Below are 22,527 nucleotides of genomic sequence, written 5' to 3'. Positions count from 1 at the left end.
ACTTTTAGTTTTCAATTTTTTCATTTAATTATTATCTAATCATTACAACATTCACAAATTTATAAACAAAACACAAAAAATAATTTAATTTTTTTTTAATTTCAAAATAAAGATAATATTAAAAAATTAGTTCTAACAATATTTTAACTTTATTATATTTTTATTCATTTTTTTTCTCATTTCCAACCACATAAATATTTTAACTTAAATTATTTTATTATTATTCACAAATTATTTTATTAATATTTTCAAATTTATCATATCATCTGTTCTCGACATCGAAACAAAAGTTAATTTATCAATGTTAATGTCTATGTTGAAAAATCTTGTGGCATTCAACACATTGTTGACCAATAGAGGTTATGATGTTTATCAATGTACATGTATTCAATTTAAAAAAAAGAAAAGAAAAGAAATTTGAAAACTTCTTCAAAGTAAATTGTACGTCATTTTTTAACCCAATTATTTGCCTCGGTGGATTTAAAATTTGACTGTCTTCCTCTTCGACACTCGTACTGGTTCACTTCTATCGACACCGTCCAAATTAACAACTCCTGCCTTCTGCCTTCTGCCCATCGAAACCCTCCGCCCCGTCTGCCGAATATAGGATTGACAACGCGGAAACCTGTTCCAGACCATGCACATTTCTATGCAGCTTCCCGTATTTATAGGTTTCCGCTCCTTATCTCGGCCATTCTTATGCCCTTATTCTTCAAAGCGTGTCTTCTACGGAAGGTTCCCGAAATTTGGCGTAAGGCTGAAGAATAGCAGAACTTCGAAGCAGTTTGTCCGACTTGTAATGAGTTCGGACAAAGACGGTTTATCGAATGAACTCGAAGGCAACGATGTTGAAGTGAATGGTGAGGATATTGGGGGTGATTCTGAGTTTGTTGAGGTGATTGGCATTGGGAGTAGGAAGGACGCCGTTCTTGATTTCTGTTTGGGCTCGCCTTTCAAGTCCTCCTCATTGCGGTTTTGGTGAGCCGAAGAAAACTTTCTTTGTCGTTCTGATTCTAACTTGCTATGTTTGTTTTGGATATTATGGTGAATGAGGATTTTCGGCGAAACGTGATAATGGGTTGTTGCGTCTATACATTTCTAGCATGTTGCTATATGGTTCTTGGTTTTGGATTGGAGTGCGCAGCGTTGTGGTTTTAAATGCAATTCCTTGGGCTCGTTTGGCAACATATCTCCCTTTTTTTTAGGGTATGAATTTTGCTTTTTTGTTCCACAAAATGTGAATAAAATAAAAAGGTGGGGAAGTTTGTTTGGTAACTAGTGTTAATCCATGAATATAAATATATGGAGATGTAGGACATCATAATAAAATGGTGTGATAGTTCTAAAAACCTAAGGTGTCTCTTCTAATTGAGCAAATATAGTGAAGGACAAAACCCCGGGCCGGGATGGATTTTCTTTGGCTTTCTTTCAAGAGTGTTGGGATGTAGTGAATGATGATGTGATGCGGGTTTTTCAAGAGTTTCATCTTTGTCACAAGTTTGAGAAGTCCCTTAATGCCACTTTTATTGCTCTCATCCTGAAAATTGCGGGCGACATGAAATTGAAAGATTTTCGACCTATAAGTTTGGTAGGCGGGATTTATAAAATCATTTTGAATGTACTAGCAAATCGCATGTGTTTGGTGATGGATAAAATAATGTCCAAACCTCAAAATGCCTTTGTTCGGGGTCGACAAATTTTGGATTCAGTTTTGATAGCAAATGAGTACTTGGACAGCTGGTTGAGGGATGGTATACCGGGAGTCCTTTGTAAGCTGGACATGGAGAAGGCCTATGACCACGTGAGCTGAGATTTTTGCTTTATATGTTAAGGAGATGTGGTTTTGGAGATAGGTGGTGTGGCTGGGTTAAACATTGTGTTTCGACCTCCCGGTTCTCTGTGCTAGTCAATGGCAAACCTTGTGGATTTTTTCAGAGTTCGAGGGGTTTGAGACAAGGGGACCCGTTATCTCATTTTCTATTTGTTTTAGTAGTGGGGGCTTTGAGTAGTATGGTGGAAGCTGCTGTAAGGGGTGGTTTCTTTGCTGGTTTTTCAGTGGGAAACAATAGTAATGGGTTATCCATCTCCCATTTATTGTATGCGGACGACACTTTAATTTTCCGCGATGCTGACAGCAGATATATTCAAGCTTTAAGGTCTGTACTTTTGTGTTTTGAAGCGGTTTCGGGTCTCAAGGTGAATTTGGGAAAGTTGGAATTGGTCCTGGTTGGGGAGGTGGAGAATATTAACCATCTAGCTGATTTGTTGGGTTGTAAAGTGGTTGCTTTTTTTATGAGTTACCTCGAACTTCGTTTGGGAGCCTCTTTTAAAGCAAAAACTATTTGGGATGGAGTAGTGGAGAAGGTAGAAAAAAAATTGTCAGGTTGGAAGCGGCTTTACCTTTCAAAAGGTGGGAGATTAACTCTTATCAAAAGTACCATTTCCAATCTTCTTATGTACTATCTCTTTATTTCCTTTACTGGTGGGGGTGGCTAATCGGATTGAAAAATTTTTAGAACTTTTTTGTGGGGTGGTATGGGTAAGGAATACGAGTTTCATCTTGTGGGTTGGCCAAAAATGTGTAGTCCAAAGCAGATGGGAGGCTTGGGGGTGCTTAACTTAATTACTATCAATAAAGCCCTATTAGGAAAGTGGTTGTGGAGATTCCAATTGGAAGAGGATTCGTTGTGGGGAATGGTAGTGGATGGGAAGTATGGTTGTGATTGGGTTGGTGTTCTAAGGAGGGTAGGGGGGCTTATGGAGTGAGTCTTTGGAAGTTTATTAGAAAGGGGTGGAAGGCGTTTGCAACACACACTAGTTTGGAGGTTGGTGAGGGCACAAGAATTAGTTTCTGGTTTGATGAATGATGTGGAGAGAGAGCTTTGTTTTCTGCATTTCCAAGAGTTTTCAGATTAGCCGGAAATCAACAGGCTGCTGTTTCAGATGTGTTATGTCGAGCCAATGGCATAGTGTACTGGAATCTAACCTTTTCCAGAACTGTGCAGGATTGGGAAGTTGAGGAGATAGCAGGTTTTTTCAGTTTTCTTTATTTCAGGAAGCTAGGAGGAATTGGGAGAGATAGAATGCTGTGGAAACATTAAGGGAACAAAAAATTTTCTGTCAAATTCTTCTATAAGGTGTTGCAAGACCACTAGCCCATAGTGTTCCCATGGAAGGGGGTATATGGAGAGTTCCAGTGCCACCTAAAGCTGCATTTTTTGCTTGGACTGCTGCTTTAGGTAAGATTTTGACGGCTGACAATTTAAGAAAACGAGGGATGATTATATTGGAGTGGTGCTACTTATGTATGAAAGATGGTGAATCGATTGATCATATTTTTCTGCATTGTGAGGTGGCGAGGGAATTATGGGATAGCATTATCAGTAGGGCTGGGTTGACTTGGGTTATGCCCAAGAGTGTGGTGGACCTCCTAGCATGTTGGAATAGGCAACATCATAGCTCTCAGTTGGTTGTGACATGTAGGATGGTTCCTTTGTGCTTATTGTGGTGTATTTGGTTGGAAAGAAATGAGAGATGCTTCAACAACAAGGAGAGAACAGTGGAGAAAATCTGGAACTTTTTTGTATTTTCTTTGCTTCAATGGTTTTTTGCTATTGTAGGGAGGGAATGTTCATGAGTTTTTGCTTTCTTTTCAACTTGCTAGAGTGTAATTAGGTGTCTCTTTTGTATATTTCCTGTGTACATGAGCTTTGCCTAGTTGCATTCGATCAATAAAGTTTATTATTTATAAAAAAAAATTGAGCGAATATATCAATTTGCTATTGTGGTGTATGGACTAGCAGTTGTAAGGCAAAGGTCCTCACATTCTAAAGGAAATTTTCGGAGACTAGATATATTCTTTCTAGTCCTCTCGTATTACTGATGTGATCTCTCAGTGCTTGACATTGAGCTTGAGTCTAGGGGTGTAAGTTTACCAGTCCAGACCGGACCGATAAGTTTATTGGTCAGTTTCGGTCCATATAACCTTAGAATTTTGATATTCAGTCCGGTCTCGGGGTGTGGGTTTTTTGGACCGGACTGACCGAAGTGTATATATAGTGTTTTAAATATTTTTTTAAATATTATTTTATATAGTATTTTTATAAATTAATTATGTAATTTTCATTTAACCTATCACCATTGTCCATATAAAATGTTAAATATACTATGAACTAATATGCTATTAATTAACTAATATATTATATGATAAATCATAATATTATATGCAATGATACATGATATTTTTTCCTTTCATTTTCTATTTTTTCTTTTATTTGAAGTTTGGATGATATTTCATTTTTCAATTTCTCTTCCTCTATTTTTTGTTTTTAATTTTATTATGACGATTGCTAATTTTCATGGATGGATATGGATAATTTTGATAATTTTCCCAACATTTCTTTAGGCTATTTTCAAGAACAAAATCTGCAAATAAAGTTAAATAGTTGATGTTCAAAACTGGAAATTTTTTTTATTTTTTGTATAATTAGGCCGAAAATACACATTAGAATGTAATTTTGGGTTTTTTGTATGTTTGACCCATTTTGCACTGGCCTGGACCGATATAACAACGGTCAGGTCTAGTCTATAGTGGTAATCGATCTGGTCTCGGGCCGGAAAATGGGTGGATCAAAAATTTCGGTCCGGTCCAAAAATTACCCCATGGACTGACCAGACCAAACTGATTACACCCCTAAGGTTGACTACCTCACAGTGTTGAAAGCTCAACTAATGTACTTGTTTAAGGGCATGCAGCAAGCAACCTTTGGAGCTGATTCTATCTTCCATTATTAGCATTCTTGATCATGTCTAAGCTGGTGGTGGAGCTGTTGGCTTGCGTGGAAAGGTTGGTTCAGTGGACACTATTCGACATATTCATATTGGAGTGCCCTTCCTATACCTGATGGATTTGATTAGGGCAATGTAGGGTGGGGTTGGGGTTGGGGGAGGGGGGCTTCTCTTCTGTGTCTTTTTTTTCTTGAATTTTCTTTTATAGAAGTTTGTAATGTAAATCTTAGTTTCTCTTTGCTGATCTTTTGTATACATCCCATGTTCTAGACCCATACCTTTCATATTTTTTAATTAAATTTCTTATTGCTTACTTAAAGAAGGCACCAATAGTATTTCTTGGTACTTTCTTGATAAATGCAAGAAGAAGCTAAGACAGAAACTTTTAGAGAATATAAGGAGACTAGAGAAGCACTTAGATTCCACCATCCTGTCATAAATCAGTCTGAAAAAGAAAAATTTAACTTAGTCAGTGGTAACCTTTTCTCAGAAAGAAAAGAAAAAGCATATGATGAATGATAGTTGATGTTTTAGACCCAATTTGCTTATGGATCTTGAATGTTGTGCATAGAATGATAATCAAGATATTGTGTTCCGTGGGAAGACCAATTATCAAATAGGGCTGGGCAACGAGCTTCTGCAACCTGGCCTGTCTAGCTATGCCTATGATTATACTTATCAAGAAGAGTTAGGCTATGTTTGGATGTTGAGGTGATCTCAGATGATCTGTGAATAGTAGTGAAAAAGTAATGTATAGTTTGTGAATAGTAGTGAACTTCACTTTCCAAACACAGCCTGGTGGATCTTTTGTGGATTATCCTACACTGTTTTGATTGTTTTGAAGTGATTCTACTGGGCTCAGAACTCTCCTTTTTATCCTTATTTGTTAGTGAAAAAGAGAAATAGCATGTTACAATAATATAGATGTCATAGACACTCAATACTGGAGACCATAAACAATAAAAACCAAGACCTACAACATTGGCAGACCTGTACAAAACAGCAAATTGTACTGCAAGAGTATTCATTATTAGAGCAAACATCATACTCCACCACACATTCCACAGTTACTACATTACAACGAAGTCACCATCGCCATCGAGCTTCAACACACACTCAGAGAGAATTCAAAAGGAAAATAAGAGTTAAAAGATTCAACTTTTTAGGAGAGGTTTGGATGGTGAGTTGAGATAAGATGAGATGAAAGTTGAAAGTTGAATAAAATGTTGTTAGAATATTATTTTTGTTTTGAGATTTGAAAAAGTTGATTGTTTATTGTATTTTGAGTAGGAGTTTGGGAAAGTTGTAATAATAATTAGATGAGATGAGATGAGTTGAGAGGCTTCTTGTATCCAAACAACCCCTTAATCAATGCTGGTTTCAGTTTGTTGAACTACTTGTGCCTAGGCTGAAGGATGCGTTCCTTGATTTCTCTTTGGGAGGATGCCTCTCTCTTACAGCTTTGAGTTCCTCTATGTATCGTTCAGTTTTTAGATGATGTAAACTTTAGGGGCTATGTTTATTCTCTTTTATTTTTCTTCTTCATTTCTTTTTGGAGTTTTCCTTGTGCATTATTTGCATCTCTTTGTGATTTCAGTATATTTTTTGCATATAGAACTAGTTATATTCTTGAAATGTTCCAGGAGTAGTCAATTATCCTCAAATGATTGTACTTGAGATTTTGTGTCTATGATATATCCATCATTATCAACTTTTTTGCAGGAATATTCTCATGAAAGATTCATCAAAGGCGAAATTACAACAAAGGTTCACTGGAAAAGGTTAATTCTTTCTTCAAGTTTTTCCTAAGTTGGTCTAGAGTTGCGGTAAAAGATATACAATCTTGCTGGAAATTTCATTCTTATATGGAGGCAAACCATGATGCTGTGCAAAGTAACTGAAACTCCTATGTATTGTGAAGGATAGGATATTCTATTTATTTTTGGACAGCAAAATATGATACTAAATCTATACCATAGTCTACACTCTTATCAAATCATATGAATGTCATATGCAATTGAAGTTCTTATCTATTTATCCTTTCGATTACTTTCGCAGATCTTACTCCAAGGATTCTTGAAGCTTCACTATTCATACAATTGCATCCAAAAGCTATTATCCTTGTTTGTACATTCCTTACCTGTTACTCTTGTATTTATGATTCTGATATCATTTTGGATAAATTTTGTATATTTTTCATTCAACAAAAGTTTTCTGCTACATAAATTACCCTGGTAACGATTCTTATTTACTTTATTTTGTTTTCACTAGGTGGCTAGTGCAGGATATGGCTTGGATCACATTGCTGCAGTCGATATTCTTAGAACAATAAGATCTGTAAATGGATTCATTGTTGTGATTATTTTAAAGCCGTTCAGCTTTGAAGGACAGAGGCGCCATGATGAGGTAGTGTGTGCTTGTGAACTATCAAGAGTAAAAATAATAATTAGGATTTATACAGCAACCATTCTTCGATAACATCCCTTTTGCTTTATATATTCTTGTCTCTCGGATTTGTATGGAGCAATCTAAATCTTTTAAAGTTGTAGTAAGGTGCAGGGTTAGTTATATGAGAGAATGTTTTCTATGTTTTTTTGGTTTTTTGAAATATCTAGTGCATTTAGTTTACTTTGACAACACTACTGTTTCAAATTTTCCAACTTTCTCAAAATGTGCTGATTTGTTTGAAGTCGTGCCTTATCAGTTAGGGAGACATATTGGAAATGGAATGATAAGTGGTTGAAAGCTTGAGGTCCCAAGATGCCATAAAAATAAAAATATTGCAAAGGAATATGTTGTCTGTTTCTCTAAGAAGTAATAGAGATGTAATTGTTGATCAATTGTAAATGGGTAGTTTTCTGTTTACACAAAGCCCTTAGGCCATCTAGTATTAGTTTTAACATGGCTTTTGCCAGTTGGATGAAATTTCAGGGATTAGTATTCGGGATCTATTTTTTTGATTGGTGTCGGGTATCTGGAACAGAGTTCCGACTAATCCCGGGGGTGCGCATGCCCTCTGTGAGGAGCTTCCCACAAGTATACCTCGAGTAATTCAAGGAGAGATTTCCCTAGTCTGATGGTCCATAGAAATTGTTTGCACCCGAGTTTGAACCTTATACCTGGAGGTAGCATACCACCAAGATCAAGACTCTTACCACTTAAGCCAACCTCTAGGGGTTAGTAGTTGGCATCAATGGAAAATTATCTATCCCAAGCAAGTGCATTTGGAGTAAGGTGCCTTCCAAAGTTATTTATTTAATTTTTTTTTTTTTATTTTGGTTGGATAGCATCTTTGTGAAGATTTTGACCATAGACAACTTAAAAAAGGTGAACTTATTGTTATGGGTTAGTGTATGTGTGTAAGAAAAGTGGTAAATCAGTGGATCATGTATTACTTCACTGTGAGGTGCCAAGAGGGCTATGAGATGAGATCCTTAGCAGAACTGGACTTGCATGGGTAGTTTAGGATGGTTGTGGATCTTTTTGCTTGTTGGAAAGGCCTTCAGGGCAACCCACATTTCACTGCTTATATGGAGAATAATTCCTTTATGCCTCGCCTCATGTGGTGCATTTGGCTTGAAAGAAATGATTGGAGCTCACTCTCTAGATGAGTTTAGAAGTTTCTTTTTTTGTACCTTATTTCTTTGCGCTTATGTCATTGTACTTGATGGATTTACCCTTCATGACTTTCTTGTATCATTTTCTAGCGCTTAACTTGTAATAGGTGTTCTCTTTCACATACTCCTTGTGTACTTGGGCAATATCTGTTTACTTGTTTCAATAAAATTTTAGGGCCTTTTCTTTCAAGATGCTAGGAGATTGATCATCCTTCTTGGCATCACTCAAGCCACTCCCACCCAAGCAAAGAACTCATTCCACAAGGTCATGGCAATGTCACAGTGAAATAGTAGATGATCAACGGATTCCCCACTCTTTCTGCACATGCAACATCAATCCATGACAATGACTCGGTATTCCTTTAAATTGTCTAAGTAAGAATCTTCCCCAAGGAAGTCGTCTATACATAGAAGATTGCGTTTAGGGGAGCCTTTGTCTTCCTAATGCTCTTCCACAGGAATGGGCTTGCATTATGCGTGTTAAGGGATTGGTAGAATGAGTGGATGGTGAAATTCCCTATCTTAGAGAGGTGCCCAAGAAATCTTATATTCAACTTTCCCCCATATGAGTAGAGTACACAAGAATAAAGAACTCCGGAAAAGTGTCGACTTCCCAATCTTGAGCATTTCTATAGAATGTTACACTCCATTGAGGAACACCATTAGATAAGTCTAAAAGGTCAAGCAATCGTGACATTCCTACATTCTCGCTAAACGAAAGATTTGGATCAGCTTCCTTGGGTGCCCTATTACCACCCCATATGTTATGCTAGAATTTAATTCTGGAACCATACCCACACGACACATGCCTATTGGTTTTTATTTTTAAATAGGTCAAATGGGTGTGCCGGGTCAACTTGTGAAATAGGCCTGTCAGGTTTGGGTTGAGGTGATTGACCCATTTAATTGTTTGGGTCGGGTTGTTTTTCAGGTTGACTAAAACTGACCCGACTCCGACCCAATTGACAGCCCCAAATTGGTGTTGCTCATGCTAAGGATGCTTTTGTGGTTTTTGGTGATATCTAATGACCTCCCACAGTGGAATGTTATTAGCTTCATCAGAGCAGCTCATGAGTTGGAGGTACAGAACCCTTTACTGCATTCTTTAATCTGCTTTACTCCATTAGTGTGAGATGAGGAGGTGGATGCAAGCTCCTTTGGGCTCTTTCCAAGAAAGGGATATTCAAGGACCCTCTTTCTGTAATGCGCTTGTCTCTCATGGTAACAATTCATTTCCTTGGATGAGTATTTATAAGGTACCTCTGAGAGCTGCAGCTTTTGCATGGAGAGCTTCTTTGAAGAAGATCCTCACCTTGGATAATTTGAGAAAAAAGCACATTATTGTGATCTACTAGTGCTGCATGTATAAGAAAAGTGGGTAGTATGTAAATCATCCTCTATTCCATTGCAAGGTGGCTAGTGCTTTGTGGAATGGTTTTTTCAGTCAGGTTGGGATGGAATTGGGTCATGCCCAAAGGAATAGTGGATCTTTTTGCTTGCCCACCACGTGGCCATTCCAGTTTGATATATTTAAATAAAAAATATGTTTTCATCATAAATATTTGATTTATTATTATTTTAAAAAAAATTAATTAGTTTACAAAATTAAATTTGACAGTTGGCAATTTGTGAAGCTGCCAAGTGTTTTTTGATTAACCTTGATGGAAGAAAAAAATTTCAAAAGGGTTCTCGTTCTAATGGACTTCTAAGTCGTACCACATGTGGTTAATTCTCAAAACAATTCCACAGGATCTTAAACCTAAGAACCCTTTAGCACAATGGTGTTTGATCGAAATTTCTTAAATCTATGTAATTAGTTGACTACTTGATCTTCATGTTGCATTACTCTAATAAATTGAGTTAATAGGCTAAATATATTACCATCCTGTTTTTTAAACTTTTTACTATGGTATGTTGTGGGTTATTTATTATTTTACATTAATTTTAAAAATATGCGATTTACTTCAATCAGGTGTGCTTGCGCTTTGTGCCTAGGCTCTAGATGGCACTTGCGCTTAGTGCGCTGGTGCTTTTTACAACACTGTTTATAAGTCCTGTGTACTTGGATTGTGCCTTTTGTGCTTTTAACAATAATTTTCGCAACTTAAAAAATTGATTCCAAGGGTCAATCATTAACCTCCAATCTCGATCACAATTTTTGAAGCTGTTGAAAGAAACAGGACATCATGGGACACTTCAGGCTAAAAACCTAAAAGCCACTCCTGATTGTGACAGAATCCATTCCTTACGTCATACTTTATGCTATATTGAAAGCCTATGGACGACTTTTGATTACTTTTTTCATCAATTCACTGAAATCTTTCATTTAGTTGTGATCAATTTTAAATATTTCAGAGTTATGGAGAATATTATGTTTGCCCTCAGAATTTATACATAATTGAAAGTCATTCATATGATCTGGCATTGCAATTGTATGACTATTTATATATGCATACACTAAAATTGTACATATAACCCAATTTTACAGGTCAAACATTTGTTAGGAAAGCTTCGGGAGCATACAAACTTGTTTATTGGTAAGTGATGCCTCATTTCTTTTATTAGTACAACTCCCTAGACTGATTGTGTAGACCATTAGTTGTAGAATCAGATACAAACATTAAGGGAATTGAAAAAGATTGTGGTTAATGATAATATGTTTCTTGCACTTGTGGGAAACCCCCAGGATTAGTTGGGACGCTGTTCCCGGACACTTGATGCCAATAAAAAAAATGCTTCTGATGTTTGGCAGAACAGGAATCCTGTCTGTCTTGGCACTGGTATCAATCAACACCATGGTACTGGTAAACTTTCTTGTAATCTGTTGCAAATGGTAAAGTGCTTGCTGTCAATTGAGATGCATGCCTGTCATGGCTTACGGAAATGGGTTGGTTGAACTTGACAATTGAAATGCAAAGCTCCGTATGTTGCTTATTCCTATGCTTTGAAGAAGTATCTAGTTGGAAGGTTTTTTTTTTGATTAGTAGTATCTAGTTGGAAGGTTAATTTGAAAAATGTTATTGATGATATTTTTGTGGGGAGGTTTAGAGGAGGAGTGTAAGTTCCATCGTGTGAAGTGGTCCAAGGTGTGTTTGTCAGTTACAAAAGGTGGAATAGGGGGTGAGAAACTTTATTTCCTTTAACCAAGCTCTTTTGGGAAAGTGGCTGTATTGCCTACGAAACATATAACCTTCGGGGGGTGCTTGTGGATGCTAAGCATGGAGGTTTGAGAGGAGGTTGGTGTTCCAATGATGTAAATGGGTCATTCAGGGTTTGTCCTCAGAAGAATATTAGAAGGGATTGAGGAGATTTCACATGCTTTACCAGATTTGTGACAGGTTTGAGACCCTCTTTTGGCATGATGTGTGGTTTGGTGATCTATCTTTGAAAGATGATTTCCTTGAGTTATTTAGAATTTCTCATTTAAAGGATGCTTATGTGGTAGATCATTGTCAACTCTGGCATGATTCTATCCACTGGTGTGTAAATTTTGTTAGGGAAGCCAATGATTGGGAGGTGGATCTCTTTAAATCATTCTTTGACTGGCTATACTTGCGTAGGGCGGTTGCAATGGTGAAATTAAATGATGTGGGGCCTATCTAGCAAAGTGTATTCTAAATAAAGTCTTTTTACCATGTGCTTTGTCCTCACGATGGCTCCCCACCCTTTCCTTGGAAGCTTATTTGGCAGAATAACCCGTCCATAGATTTATGTTCTTCATGTCGACAGCGGTATTAAGGGAAGTTCTCACATTAAATTATGTGGGGGGGGTGGGGGGTTGTAGTTGCAGTCAACCGATGTTGCATGTGTAAAAAGAGTGGGAAACTGTGGATGGCCTTCCACTACATTGTAAGTTGCTAGCATTTTACAGAGCATGGTTTTTGGTCTATTTGGGAGACATTAGTTTATGTTGTTGAGTGGTGGTGCTTCCAGTATGTTGGAAAGGGTAGTTTAATAGTCATCAAGCACTTTATTCTGAAGAATGATCCTGGCTTGATTATTGTGATGTTTATGGTGAATCAAAATGAGGGCAGTTTCAAGGATTGTGAGAAGTCAAGAGTTGGAGCTCTAAGTCATCATTTCTAAATACCTTGTATCGAGTCTGTTTCTACTTTTCATGAATTTTTTGCAGTTTTTTTTCGTTTTTAAATAGCTTCATGGATCTCATGTATACTTCTTGTGTGCTGAGGTAACACCCATTTTTTAGCAATAAAATTTATGTTATGAAAGGAAGAAAGACAAATTGTAAAATGAAGCCTGCGTACCCATTAAATTTATTTATTTATTTTCTCATAAGTGCACCCATTAAATTTGTAAAGTGGAATTATTGTTTGGTTGGGATGTTTTAGTCCAGTTATAAAGAAGAGTATAAAAGAACATTATCTGGTCATTAAATTTGTAAAATGGAATTATTGTTTGGTTGGGATGATTTAGTCCAGTTACAAAGAAGAGTATAAAAGAACATTATCTGGTTAATAACAGTTAGTTAACTACTTTGTTGATGAATTTGCTAGACTTATGGATATGTTTGGTTGAGAGAATCTTAAGAATGTTCAGAGAGTTTTTTTTTTTTTTTTTTTGTTTTGAGATGTATTGTTTATATGGTTTTGTGAAAGTAGATGGAAAGATTTCAATATTTATTTTTGTAATGTTTTGTATGGGGGTTTGTGAAAGTGGATGGATAGAGTTGAAAAGTTGAGTGAATATAATCTTTTATGGTAGTTTTTGTTTTGATTTTTGTAAAAGTTGTTATGGTTTTTATGATTTTAACTTTTCAATGAAATTAAATAAGGATTTTGTTTTTGGATAAGTAAATGATTTTATTAATGATGATAGGCATAGCCCAAGTACACAAGATTGTATACAAGAGATAAGACCTATCTAGGTTGCAGTAATGTAAACAAGAAAGTCATGAAAATCTAGGTCATTAAAATCTATAGCTATGACCCGTAGAAATAAAGTTCTAAAATAGAAGGATCAAAGTTCCTCTATTGTCCGCTCCTTATCTTTAAATGTCTGGTTGTTGCGCTCCTGCCATATGCACCGCATAATGCAGATAGGGATCATCTTCCACAGGGCTTTGATTTGTGGAACACCTACTAGAAGTGTCAACCATTGTGGCGGACATTATCCAAGCTAACTCTATTTGGCTAAACACTTCAATCCACAATGGTCGAGCTATCTCGCAATGTAATAAGAGATGATCTACCATCTCACCAGATTTCTTGCACATGTAGCACCAATCTAGTATAATTATCTTGCGCTTCCTCAGCTTATCTGTTGGCAGAATCTTTCCTAGGAAAGCTGTTCAAGTAAAGAAGACCACTTTGCGGGGCGCCTTATTCTGCCAGATTCTTATCCATGGGAACTGATTATTCGGTGAGTGTGTGAGAGACTTGTAGAAGGATCGAACCAAGAATGTACCCTTACCTGTAGGTACCCACCACAACTTGTCCGCTTATTGTCCATTCGGTTTCGTAGAAAACAATAGGCTAAAGAATTCTTCATAGTTGCCTACTTCCCAATCTTGTGCTGCCTTATTGAAAGTGATGTTCTATTGGACTTGATCTCCCTGTAACACCCGTTCCCATAGAATAGAGATGTTACTAACATTCATAACATGATGCCCGGTAAAGAGATTCATTTCCTCAAATACCTCATTTATTGAAAAACATCAAAATATTAAAACTAAATTGAACATGATTGTTTCGAAAACTGAATGTAAAACAAAAGAACATAAACTAATCCTATGAATGACATAAAAGAAATCTAATTCTTGTGTGAATATCACTTATCACTTCCTAAGTCTTTGTACTAGATCTATTCTTGGCCATCCAGCTTTGCGTCATCATAATCACCATCTGTGAGAATTAAAGATGGAAGAAAACAAGAAGACAAACAAAAATGAGTCGAATACTCAGTAAGTAGCACATCACACCGTAAAATATAATTTGGGCCTAACATGGACTTAATTTCTTAAGACTCTTCATAACATACATACAGCTTCATAGATTTACAATCACACACGTAACATGACTTCCGAAAAGACTTTACATACATATATCGTCACAGATTCATATAGCATACGTATTCATCATTAACATGAGCGGAAGCATATATAATCATGGCAAACATGTAACGTGAATGCATAATATCTTGTTTATCTTGTCTTAACATGGAGTGAAACACGCTTGAGCCCGTGTTTCACCTAACTTGCATAACATGGAGTGAGACACGCTTACTTGTGGTTAACCACGCTTGAGTCCGTGGCATCGTAACATTTCTTATCTTTCTTAATGCATGATATTTTATTAGGCTTCATGAACATTTCTAACATGGCATATTCTTGTACATGGCATTGCATAACATGACATAACATGGCATATTCTTGTACATGGTATAGCGTGACATGGCAACATGATCTAAGTACTATATGAACATGGCATACATAATCTTAGTATTACGTGGACATGGCTTGCATAATCTGACCATTTCATTACATGGTATACTTGACTTGAATTACTACATGAACATCTCATGGCTTTCATATGATTTTAGTAACATTAAATCAATTGAACAACAAATTCATTCATTCAAACATAATCTCATATTTCATCAAGGGTCGTGGAAGGAATCTAACATTGACTTGCCTCTTAGCGTAGCATAGTTAATCATCATAAGCAAATCATATTTTCATACATAATAATAATATTCACAGTACGCATGCATTTATATGATCATACTATTTACCTCTTAGCGCTGCTTCCTGATTTCCAACTTGTAGCGCATTTTCTATACGAGGTACTAGACGTTACTAATTTCCTAGGAAAGCGTGTCGTAATACTCCAAGTAATTAAATATGTATAAAGGAACTTAACTAAAATAATAGGCTTCATAGCAAACTCTAAAAAAGAACATACTTTAAAATCCCTTAAATATTTTTTATAAAATTTGCGTCTATGGGCTCAACTATTCAAATAGATAAAGTCCATGGAAGAGTAATGTTTTTTTGAAAATATAACCAGCCCAATAAAATTACTAAAACAGTATAATAAAATTAAGCCCAATTAAAAATAACAAGACTATTTAAAGTAAGCCCAACGCTCTGTTTGTTTTACGAATAGACTTAGCCGTATGGCCTTAGAGTGAGCACAAGAATGATTCTCCAAACTCTCTCTCTCTCTCTCTCTCTCTCCCCCCCCCCCCTCTCCCAATTTTAATCCAAGCAATACACCAATATTGCCAAGACCAGATATGGTGACAGCACATCTTTCACCTCCACTGCTTCTGTAGCTGCTTTATTTGTAAAGGACCAAGACCCATTGAGCAACCAAACACATTTGGAAGATCTGGTAAATAAAGTGATTCAATTGCAGATCACGAATAGGCAGCTTTACAGAGAATCAAGTGAGTCTTCAGTCGGGGGTATGCAAACAATGTTTTTAAGGAATCAAGACAAGGACTTAAATGATCAGTTGTGACCTAAGTTTTTCAACCGTGAATTCTAAAGGGCAAACTTGTTGACCCAAAAGCAATTTTGCCCATCCCCTCCCCTTCCATCCATCTGAAAGGTCATATTTCAAATCCATATTCAATTTCATTGATTCCAGACTTATTTTTTTCTTGATAAGTAATAAGGGGTTTAATTGATGAAAATAATAGGCATAGCCAATGTACAATTGATTCCAGCCAGGAGGTGGTCCGTCGAGATGGCTGTTGGTTGCCAGGAGGGAGGCTGCGTGGTGCTTACGGGAGTGAGTTTCTTTCTCTACGTGAAAGAGTCCTTTCCCCAGGGATTTCTATGTGTATAATTCAGAGGCCTTGTGGGTTTTCTTATAGGCAATGGGAGGGAAGCAACGTGAATCTTTAGGAGATTGTCTATAATTTGAAATTGCCTAAACTTTAGGAACATTATCCTACGAGTAGTCAGATTCTGAGAGGATTTTGAAGAGTCGGTTGTAGTTTCAAATTAGGAAACTAATCTAATATGGAAACTAATGGATAACTATACAAAAGTTTTGATAGGAAACGAATCACCGCATAACAGATAGCATATTTCCTAATAATGACAATAAAAATAAATAATAAATAAAATACTAGTTTTAAGCCATAAATTTGTACCCGTATGTTACAGATCCGCTACTGAAGCTTCTTGATCACATGCCACCCGGAAAACTGAGGGAAAGGAATCCTTTAGGGCATTATTCCCACACCATATGTCACTCCAAAATTTAATTTTAAAGCCCGCACCTAGCACAAGTTTAGTATGGCGAGTGAAAACCTCCCACCCATGTCTAATGTGCTTTCAAACTCCCACTCCATAAGCCCCATTCACCTCTTCAGTGCACCAACCACCCCCACAAACTTCCATATTTGCAGTCAACCACCAACTTCCATAGGGCTTTTGGCTCCATATTATATATCCATAACCATTTTCCAAGTAAAGTCCGATTGAAAGTTCTCATATTTTTAATTCCCAACCCACCAGAGGAGATTGACTTGCATACCCTGTCTTAGCTGACTAGATGGAATTTGAATTCATCCCTCACACCACTTCATAAGAAATTACGATGAAGTTTTTCAATCCGGGCCACCACGCTAGCTGGAATTGGGAATAGAGACAAAAAATATGTTGGTAAGTTAGAGAGAGTACTCTTAATTGAAGTCATCTATCCACCTTTCGACAAGTACAACTTCTTCCACCTTGCCAATCTTCGTTCTATCTTCTCGATCATTGTATCCCATAGTGATAAAGCCCTTGAGGCAGCCCCCAGCGGAAGTCCAAGGTATTCATGGGGAGAGAAGAAACCTTACATCCAAGCGTGTTGGCAAATTGCCAAATGTTGCTAACATTCCCAACTGGCACTAATGTTGATTTATCAAAGTTCACTTTCAAACCTAGCGCTGCTACGAAATAGAGTAGAATTGCCTTAAATGCTCGTAGCTGGTTTTGATCTTACTCAGAATACTAGTGTGTCATCTGCAAATAGTAAGTGAGAAATATTAATAAGACCCCTATTAGGGTCACCAACCTAAAAGCCAGCCACAAAGCCATTCATAACCAACACTGATGTCATCCTACTAAGCACCTCCATAATAATTACATAGAGAAGTGGGGACAATAGATCTTCTTGTCTTAGGCCTCAAGAACTGTTACAGAAACTAATGGGACAACCTTTTATCAAAATTGAGAATCTTGCTGTTGAAATGCACCATCTGATCCACAAATACCATCTCTCCCCAAATCTGCATGTCCCCAACAAATAGAGTAGGAAATCCCAATTTACGTGATCATAGACTTAGGAGATGTTTGGATTCGAAAATGATTTGAGATGACTTGAGATGAGCTGAGATGAGTTGAGATGGATTGTGAATAGTAATGAGATGAGTTGTGAATAGTAATGAGATTTGTGAGTTAAAGTTGCTGAATAGTAATGAATAGTAGTGAGATGAGTTGAGATGAGCTGAGATGACTTGCGAATCCAAACAAGCCCTTATCCAGCTTACATATAATCCCTGCGATACTATATCTTAATCTGCTATCCAGGCATTCATTAGCGAAAAGAACTGAGTCCAAAATTTGTCTGCCCCTTACAAATGCATTCTGTGGTTTCGTGATGATCTTACCAAATACCTCCCCAAAGTGATTTGCAAGCACCTTGGAGATAATTTGTACACCCCATTGACGAGGCTAACGGGCCTATAATTCTCTACCTCCATTGCTCTGCTCTGCTTAGGAATTAATGCAATAAAAGTGGCATTTAGACTTTTCTCAAATTTTCTGGCTGAAAATAGTTCATGGAACACACTCATTATATCCTTTTTCACAACCTCCCAACATGTTTGGAAAAGCCGTCTAGGCCTGGTGCTTTGTCTTTGACCATTCTTCTTACCACACCATAAATCTCTATCTCCTCAAAAGGCCTCTCTAACCAAGAAGCAATATGCGGCTCAATAGACTCAAAATCTAGTCCATCAAAAAGCTTTGGCCTCCACCCCTCTTATTCTGTAAGCGGATTTTTTTGATAAGTAAAAATATTGTATATATCAAAAGGAGAAACTAAGTACACTGAATGTATACAAGAAAACACCTTGTCCAAAATGACCCAACAAGCCCCTAATGACCCAAAAAGCCCATAAAAAAACCAACCCAAAGTACATCAGACCCGACCCCAATCCTTGTTTCCCGTAGAACTAAAACTCTACTCGAACACCAACCCCAACACCTTGATACCTGTCTTCACAATACCCTCCCTTTAGACTTCCCTCTAGTTGAACTATCACCCTTAGCATCGTAAGGAGAAACCAAGTACACTGAATGTATACAAGAAAACTCATTGCCCAAAATGACCCAACAAGCCCCTAATGACCCAAAAAGTCCATAAAAAAACCAACCCAAAGTACATCAGACCCGACCCCAATCCTTGTTTCCCGTAGAACTAAAACTCTACTCGAACACCAACCCCAACACCTTGATACCTGTCTTCACAATACCCTCCCTTTAGACTTCCCTCTAGTTGAACTATCACCCTTAGCATCGTAGTCGATTGTCGAAAAGAGACGCTGTAACTCCCTGCTTTTCTTGAAGCTTGATTTGGTTTCAAGTGTGCTGCTTGCCTTGATCGTAGTAATTAGTTCGTTAAATTGGTCTTCACGTCCTCCCTGTGAAATTCCCACGAACTACTGAATCTCGTTAACTTTAGGCAGAATCCAATCCGCTATTGGAGGAAGAGAGAGCAGGGGAGCCACAATATCCCCATCAACCTGCACTCCCGACTCTAGACATTCCTCTACACAAGGCACCAACGCCAAACCAATTGGTTCTCCAGTAACTCCATTGGTTCTCTCCAATGGTATCGGGGTCCCCATTGGAGATTCTGGGGTGACAACAAGTTCCTTCACCTCTGGGATGATAGCGGATCCTACATCTCCTTTAGACCTCGGCAGTACACCTTTTTCCTTCAATTCTAACGAGGGAGCCATAGTTTCTTCTGGGACCAAGGGTGTAATACCGACTATCAATCTATCCTGTGTTACATGAGGCGAATGACATTCCATTACTGATGTCTCTATGCCAATACTCGATGTAGACCCCACTTCAAATAACCCAGATTTCCTTTTGACTAGCCATACTCTCCTGGATCTGGTTATAGGGACAGGGCCGAATCCGATCTTCCGTTTTCCTTTTTCTAAGTTTAAAGGATTCGGGCCTATCATGTTTCTTACCACCCTGTTGCCTCTAGCTGAAAGCCGATCTATTTTCGTAGACATGAAAGTTATTGCTGTCTTCAACTCGACAAGTTGGGTTTCCATCTCCTTTAGAGACTTGTGCATCTTGACAAGCTGGTCTTGAGGTGTGATTGGCAGACCCCCCACACTCTGAACCCTCGAAGCATGTCCCGTCTTTAGAGCTGCCGCATAGGATTGCCTCGCCACCGAGGATGTACTTGGGTCTTTCTCCAAGTTCTCCCTCCCTACCACACCACCTTGTCCTTCCAAGCCGTCACTCCCTCTCTTACCGAAGGAAAAATGACGCAGCACCTCCCCCATCCTTCTCCAACCACTGCCCCCTCTTCAGGAATGAAAATAAAATTCCTCCTCCCCCCACCACTGTACTCCTCCACCGCCATATAACGTCCGCGAGCATTCGAGCAGCGATGCGTTGTAAAACTACGTCGACCTTCCCGGACAGTGGAGAAAAAATCTTGTTTCTTATCCTTAGTACACGCTTCTATGGCCTTGGTCGGCCACTGCACTGTTGTTGAACCCAGAACCAACTTAGATATCACCCTTCGACTCCTTTCAGTAATGGTCAACATGCTCTCCTCCTTTACTAGTGTAAAGGATTTAGATTCTATAGCCAACTCCATAGAAGAACCCATACTGACCCACTCCCCTTCTTCAACAACCATTCATCATATCAGAGATGAATCTAAATCCTTTGGAAGCTGCAAGCACTGCGAAGTTGTGGACTCCAGGTCGTGCTCACTGCAAGCACTGCAAAGTTGTTACAGAAGACGCCGGAGCACTCGCCGGAGCCTTTAAGGTCGATGGCACGCCCAACGGAGCCTTCGGGAGGATCGCCGGAGTACAAAACAGCGATATCTAAGATGCCGGAGTTTGAACCGACGCCGGACGGCCCTCATTGAAGTCGCTGAGGTGGAAGAATTAGCTACTATGTGGAAGAATTTCGTACTTCAGTCTCCTTCTTTTAGCCACAATGCTCTTGATTTTTGGCAACGCTAAGAGATCTGCTCTAGAGAAATTACCTTCTCTAATTCTGAAACCAACTCTGTCTTTCGAGATCTCTCTTCTTGGGAAAGAACCATATCCTCATGTATCCTCTCTAGCTCCTGTATCTCCTCCCACATGGTTTGGTTTTCTTATGCTCCCCCATGTCTCCAAAGGATTGAGTATTCCAAAGCTTTAAGTCGTTCTTTAAAACTTTTAATTTACCTGCAAGGATGTAAGAGGGGGGTGCCATGAAACTGGTAAGATGACCACCATTGCCTTACCCTGTCTACAAAGCCTTTAGCTTTCAGCCACATGTTTTCGAATTTAAAATATCGGCGCCCTCCTTGGATACCACCACAATCCAGCAGAATGGGAAAATAGTCCGAGCAAATGCGGGGCAACCTCTTTTGACACACATCCGAATAATGTGTTTCCCAATCCAGTGAGATTAAAAATTTATCCAGTTGAGACCATACCTGAGTATTAGACCAAGTGAAAGAACCCCCCCCCCCCCTTCCCACATGAGAGGAAGATCCACCATATTCAAATAAAAAATACATTCTGAAAATTCTGTCATTGTTGGGCACAACCTATTGTCTCCAGATTGTTCTCTTGGGAATCTTATGACATTAAAATCTCCACCCATGCACCATGGAAGATCCCACCAGTTATGTATTCCAGCAAGTTCTTCCCTTAATAGTTGTATGATCTTGTCTACATTCGGTCCATATATACTTGCAAATGTCCACAAGAAATTATCTTCCACACTTTGAAAGGAACAAGCCACTGTATACTCCCCTATGAAGTCTCCTATTTTCTCCACCACCCTCCTATCCCACATCACTAAGACTTCACCCAAAGTCTTATTTGATGCAAGATCCACCCAATCCACACAGGGACAGCTCCAAATACTTCGCACAATTTTCCTTGAAATAAATTTCAGCTTGGTTTCTTGTAAGCATACCATGTCCGCCTTTCACCCACGAAGAATTTTTTTTTTATATGAAGACGCTTATTTGCCTCATTAAGCCCACAGACATTCTAAGACACAATTTTAGGCTTCATATAGGAGATACTATCCCCTTTCCGTTGGATCAATCTCTGCTTGAGCTACCCTCATAGTTCAATGACCACGTAAGTCTCTTTAGTTCCCGTTGTTTCTTGGTCCCAAATTTCTTGAATTGATTGTGACCCACCTCTTTGGCAGTAAGTACAGCCATAAATTATTCCTTAAAGCCCTCACACTCCATCCCCACACAAATTTTGAATTTTCTTTACCTTGATTAGCACCTAATCAGAGACGCTAGACTCGTTTGGTAGCATACATTTCAGGGGTATGGGCTCCCTTTCTCTAGAAGCCTATTGAGAGTTCGATGGTGTCCCCATCTCCTCCTCCTTGAAGAGATTTTTGCCCTCCAACTCAATAACAGTTCCCTCATCACTTCTACAGAGGGGAATAAGCGTTTGTGGTCCATAACAGTTCCCTCGTCACTTCCAGAAAGGGGAATAATCATCTGTTGAGTCCCCTCAACAACTCCCACATAGGGGGCTTGCCTTGCTGCCCGAGCCTCAAAATGCTCCTTAGATTGTTGTAGAGCCTCCACCGGAATGGATGGGGCTTCCTTACTGTTCATCGGCATCTTCTGGCCACAATATGCCGGAATTTCAGCGCACAGTGGTGGAGAAGCGTTCATTTCCTTGTCCCGCACTACTTCTGTCAGGTCCTCCATTGTCGTCGGCACCTTCTGGACCTCCGTCGGTGACTTTTGGACCTCCTTTGATGGTCCCTCAGCTAGATGCGGTGCTCTCGCCAACTATTCCGACGAGATTACGAGATTCTCATCGGTGCTGGGCCGATGGTCACCCCCTTTTCAGACTCTCCACACGG

At 38.5% G+C, this 22,527-nt stretch overlaps 1 protein-coding gene across 2 annotated transcripts in view; it reads left to right on the top strand.

The window, feature by feature from the left end:
- The first annotated feature begins 495 nt into the window (after positions 1-495).
- The window catches only part of LOC109006363 (protein ACCUMULATION AND REPLICATION OF CHLOROPLASTS 3), a 32,183-nt gene continuing 10,151 nt past the window's right edge, over positions 496-22,527 (top strand). Inside the window, exons 1-5 of one of the 2 annotated variants that reach the window (XM_018985638.2) lie at positions 496-978; positions 6,511-6,569; positions 6,847-6,911; positions 7,060-7,194; positions 10,894-10,942. In XM_018985638.2, coding sequence (XP_018841183.1) covers positions 638-978; positions 6,511-6,569; positions 6,847-6,911; positions 7,060-7,194; positions 10,894-10,942 — 649 coding nt within the window. In that variant the 5' untranslated portion in view covers positions 496-637. Of the gene's footprint in view, positions 979-4,613; positions 4,847-6,510; positions 6,570-6,846; positions 6,912-7,059; positions 7,195-10,893; positions 10,943-22,527 lie in introns of those variants that run through there. The other variant, XM_018985645.2, reaches the window with a different exon arrangement.

The sequence above is a fragment of the Juglans regia genome, chromosome 13 (assembly GCF_001411555.2).
Source record: "Juglans regia cultivar Chandler chromosome 13, Walnut 2.0, whole genome shotgun sequence".
Classification (NCBI taxonomy): Eukaryota; Viridiplantae; Streptophyta; class Magnoliopsida; order Fagales; family Juglandaceae; genus Juglans; species Juglans regia.
The sequence above is the reverse complement of the archived record's forward strand: the minus strand, read 5'-3'. Positions and strand labels throughout refer to the sequence as shown.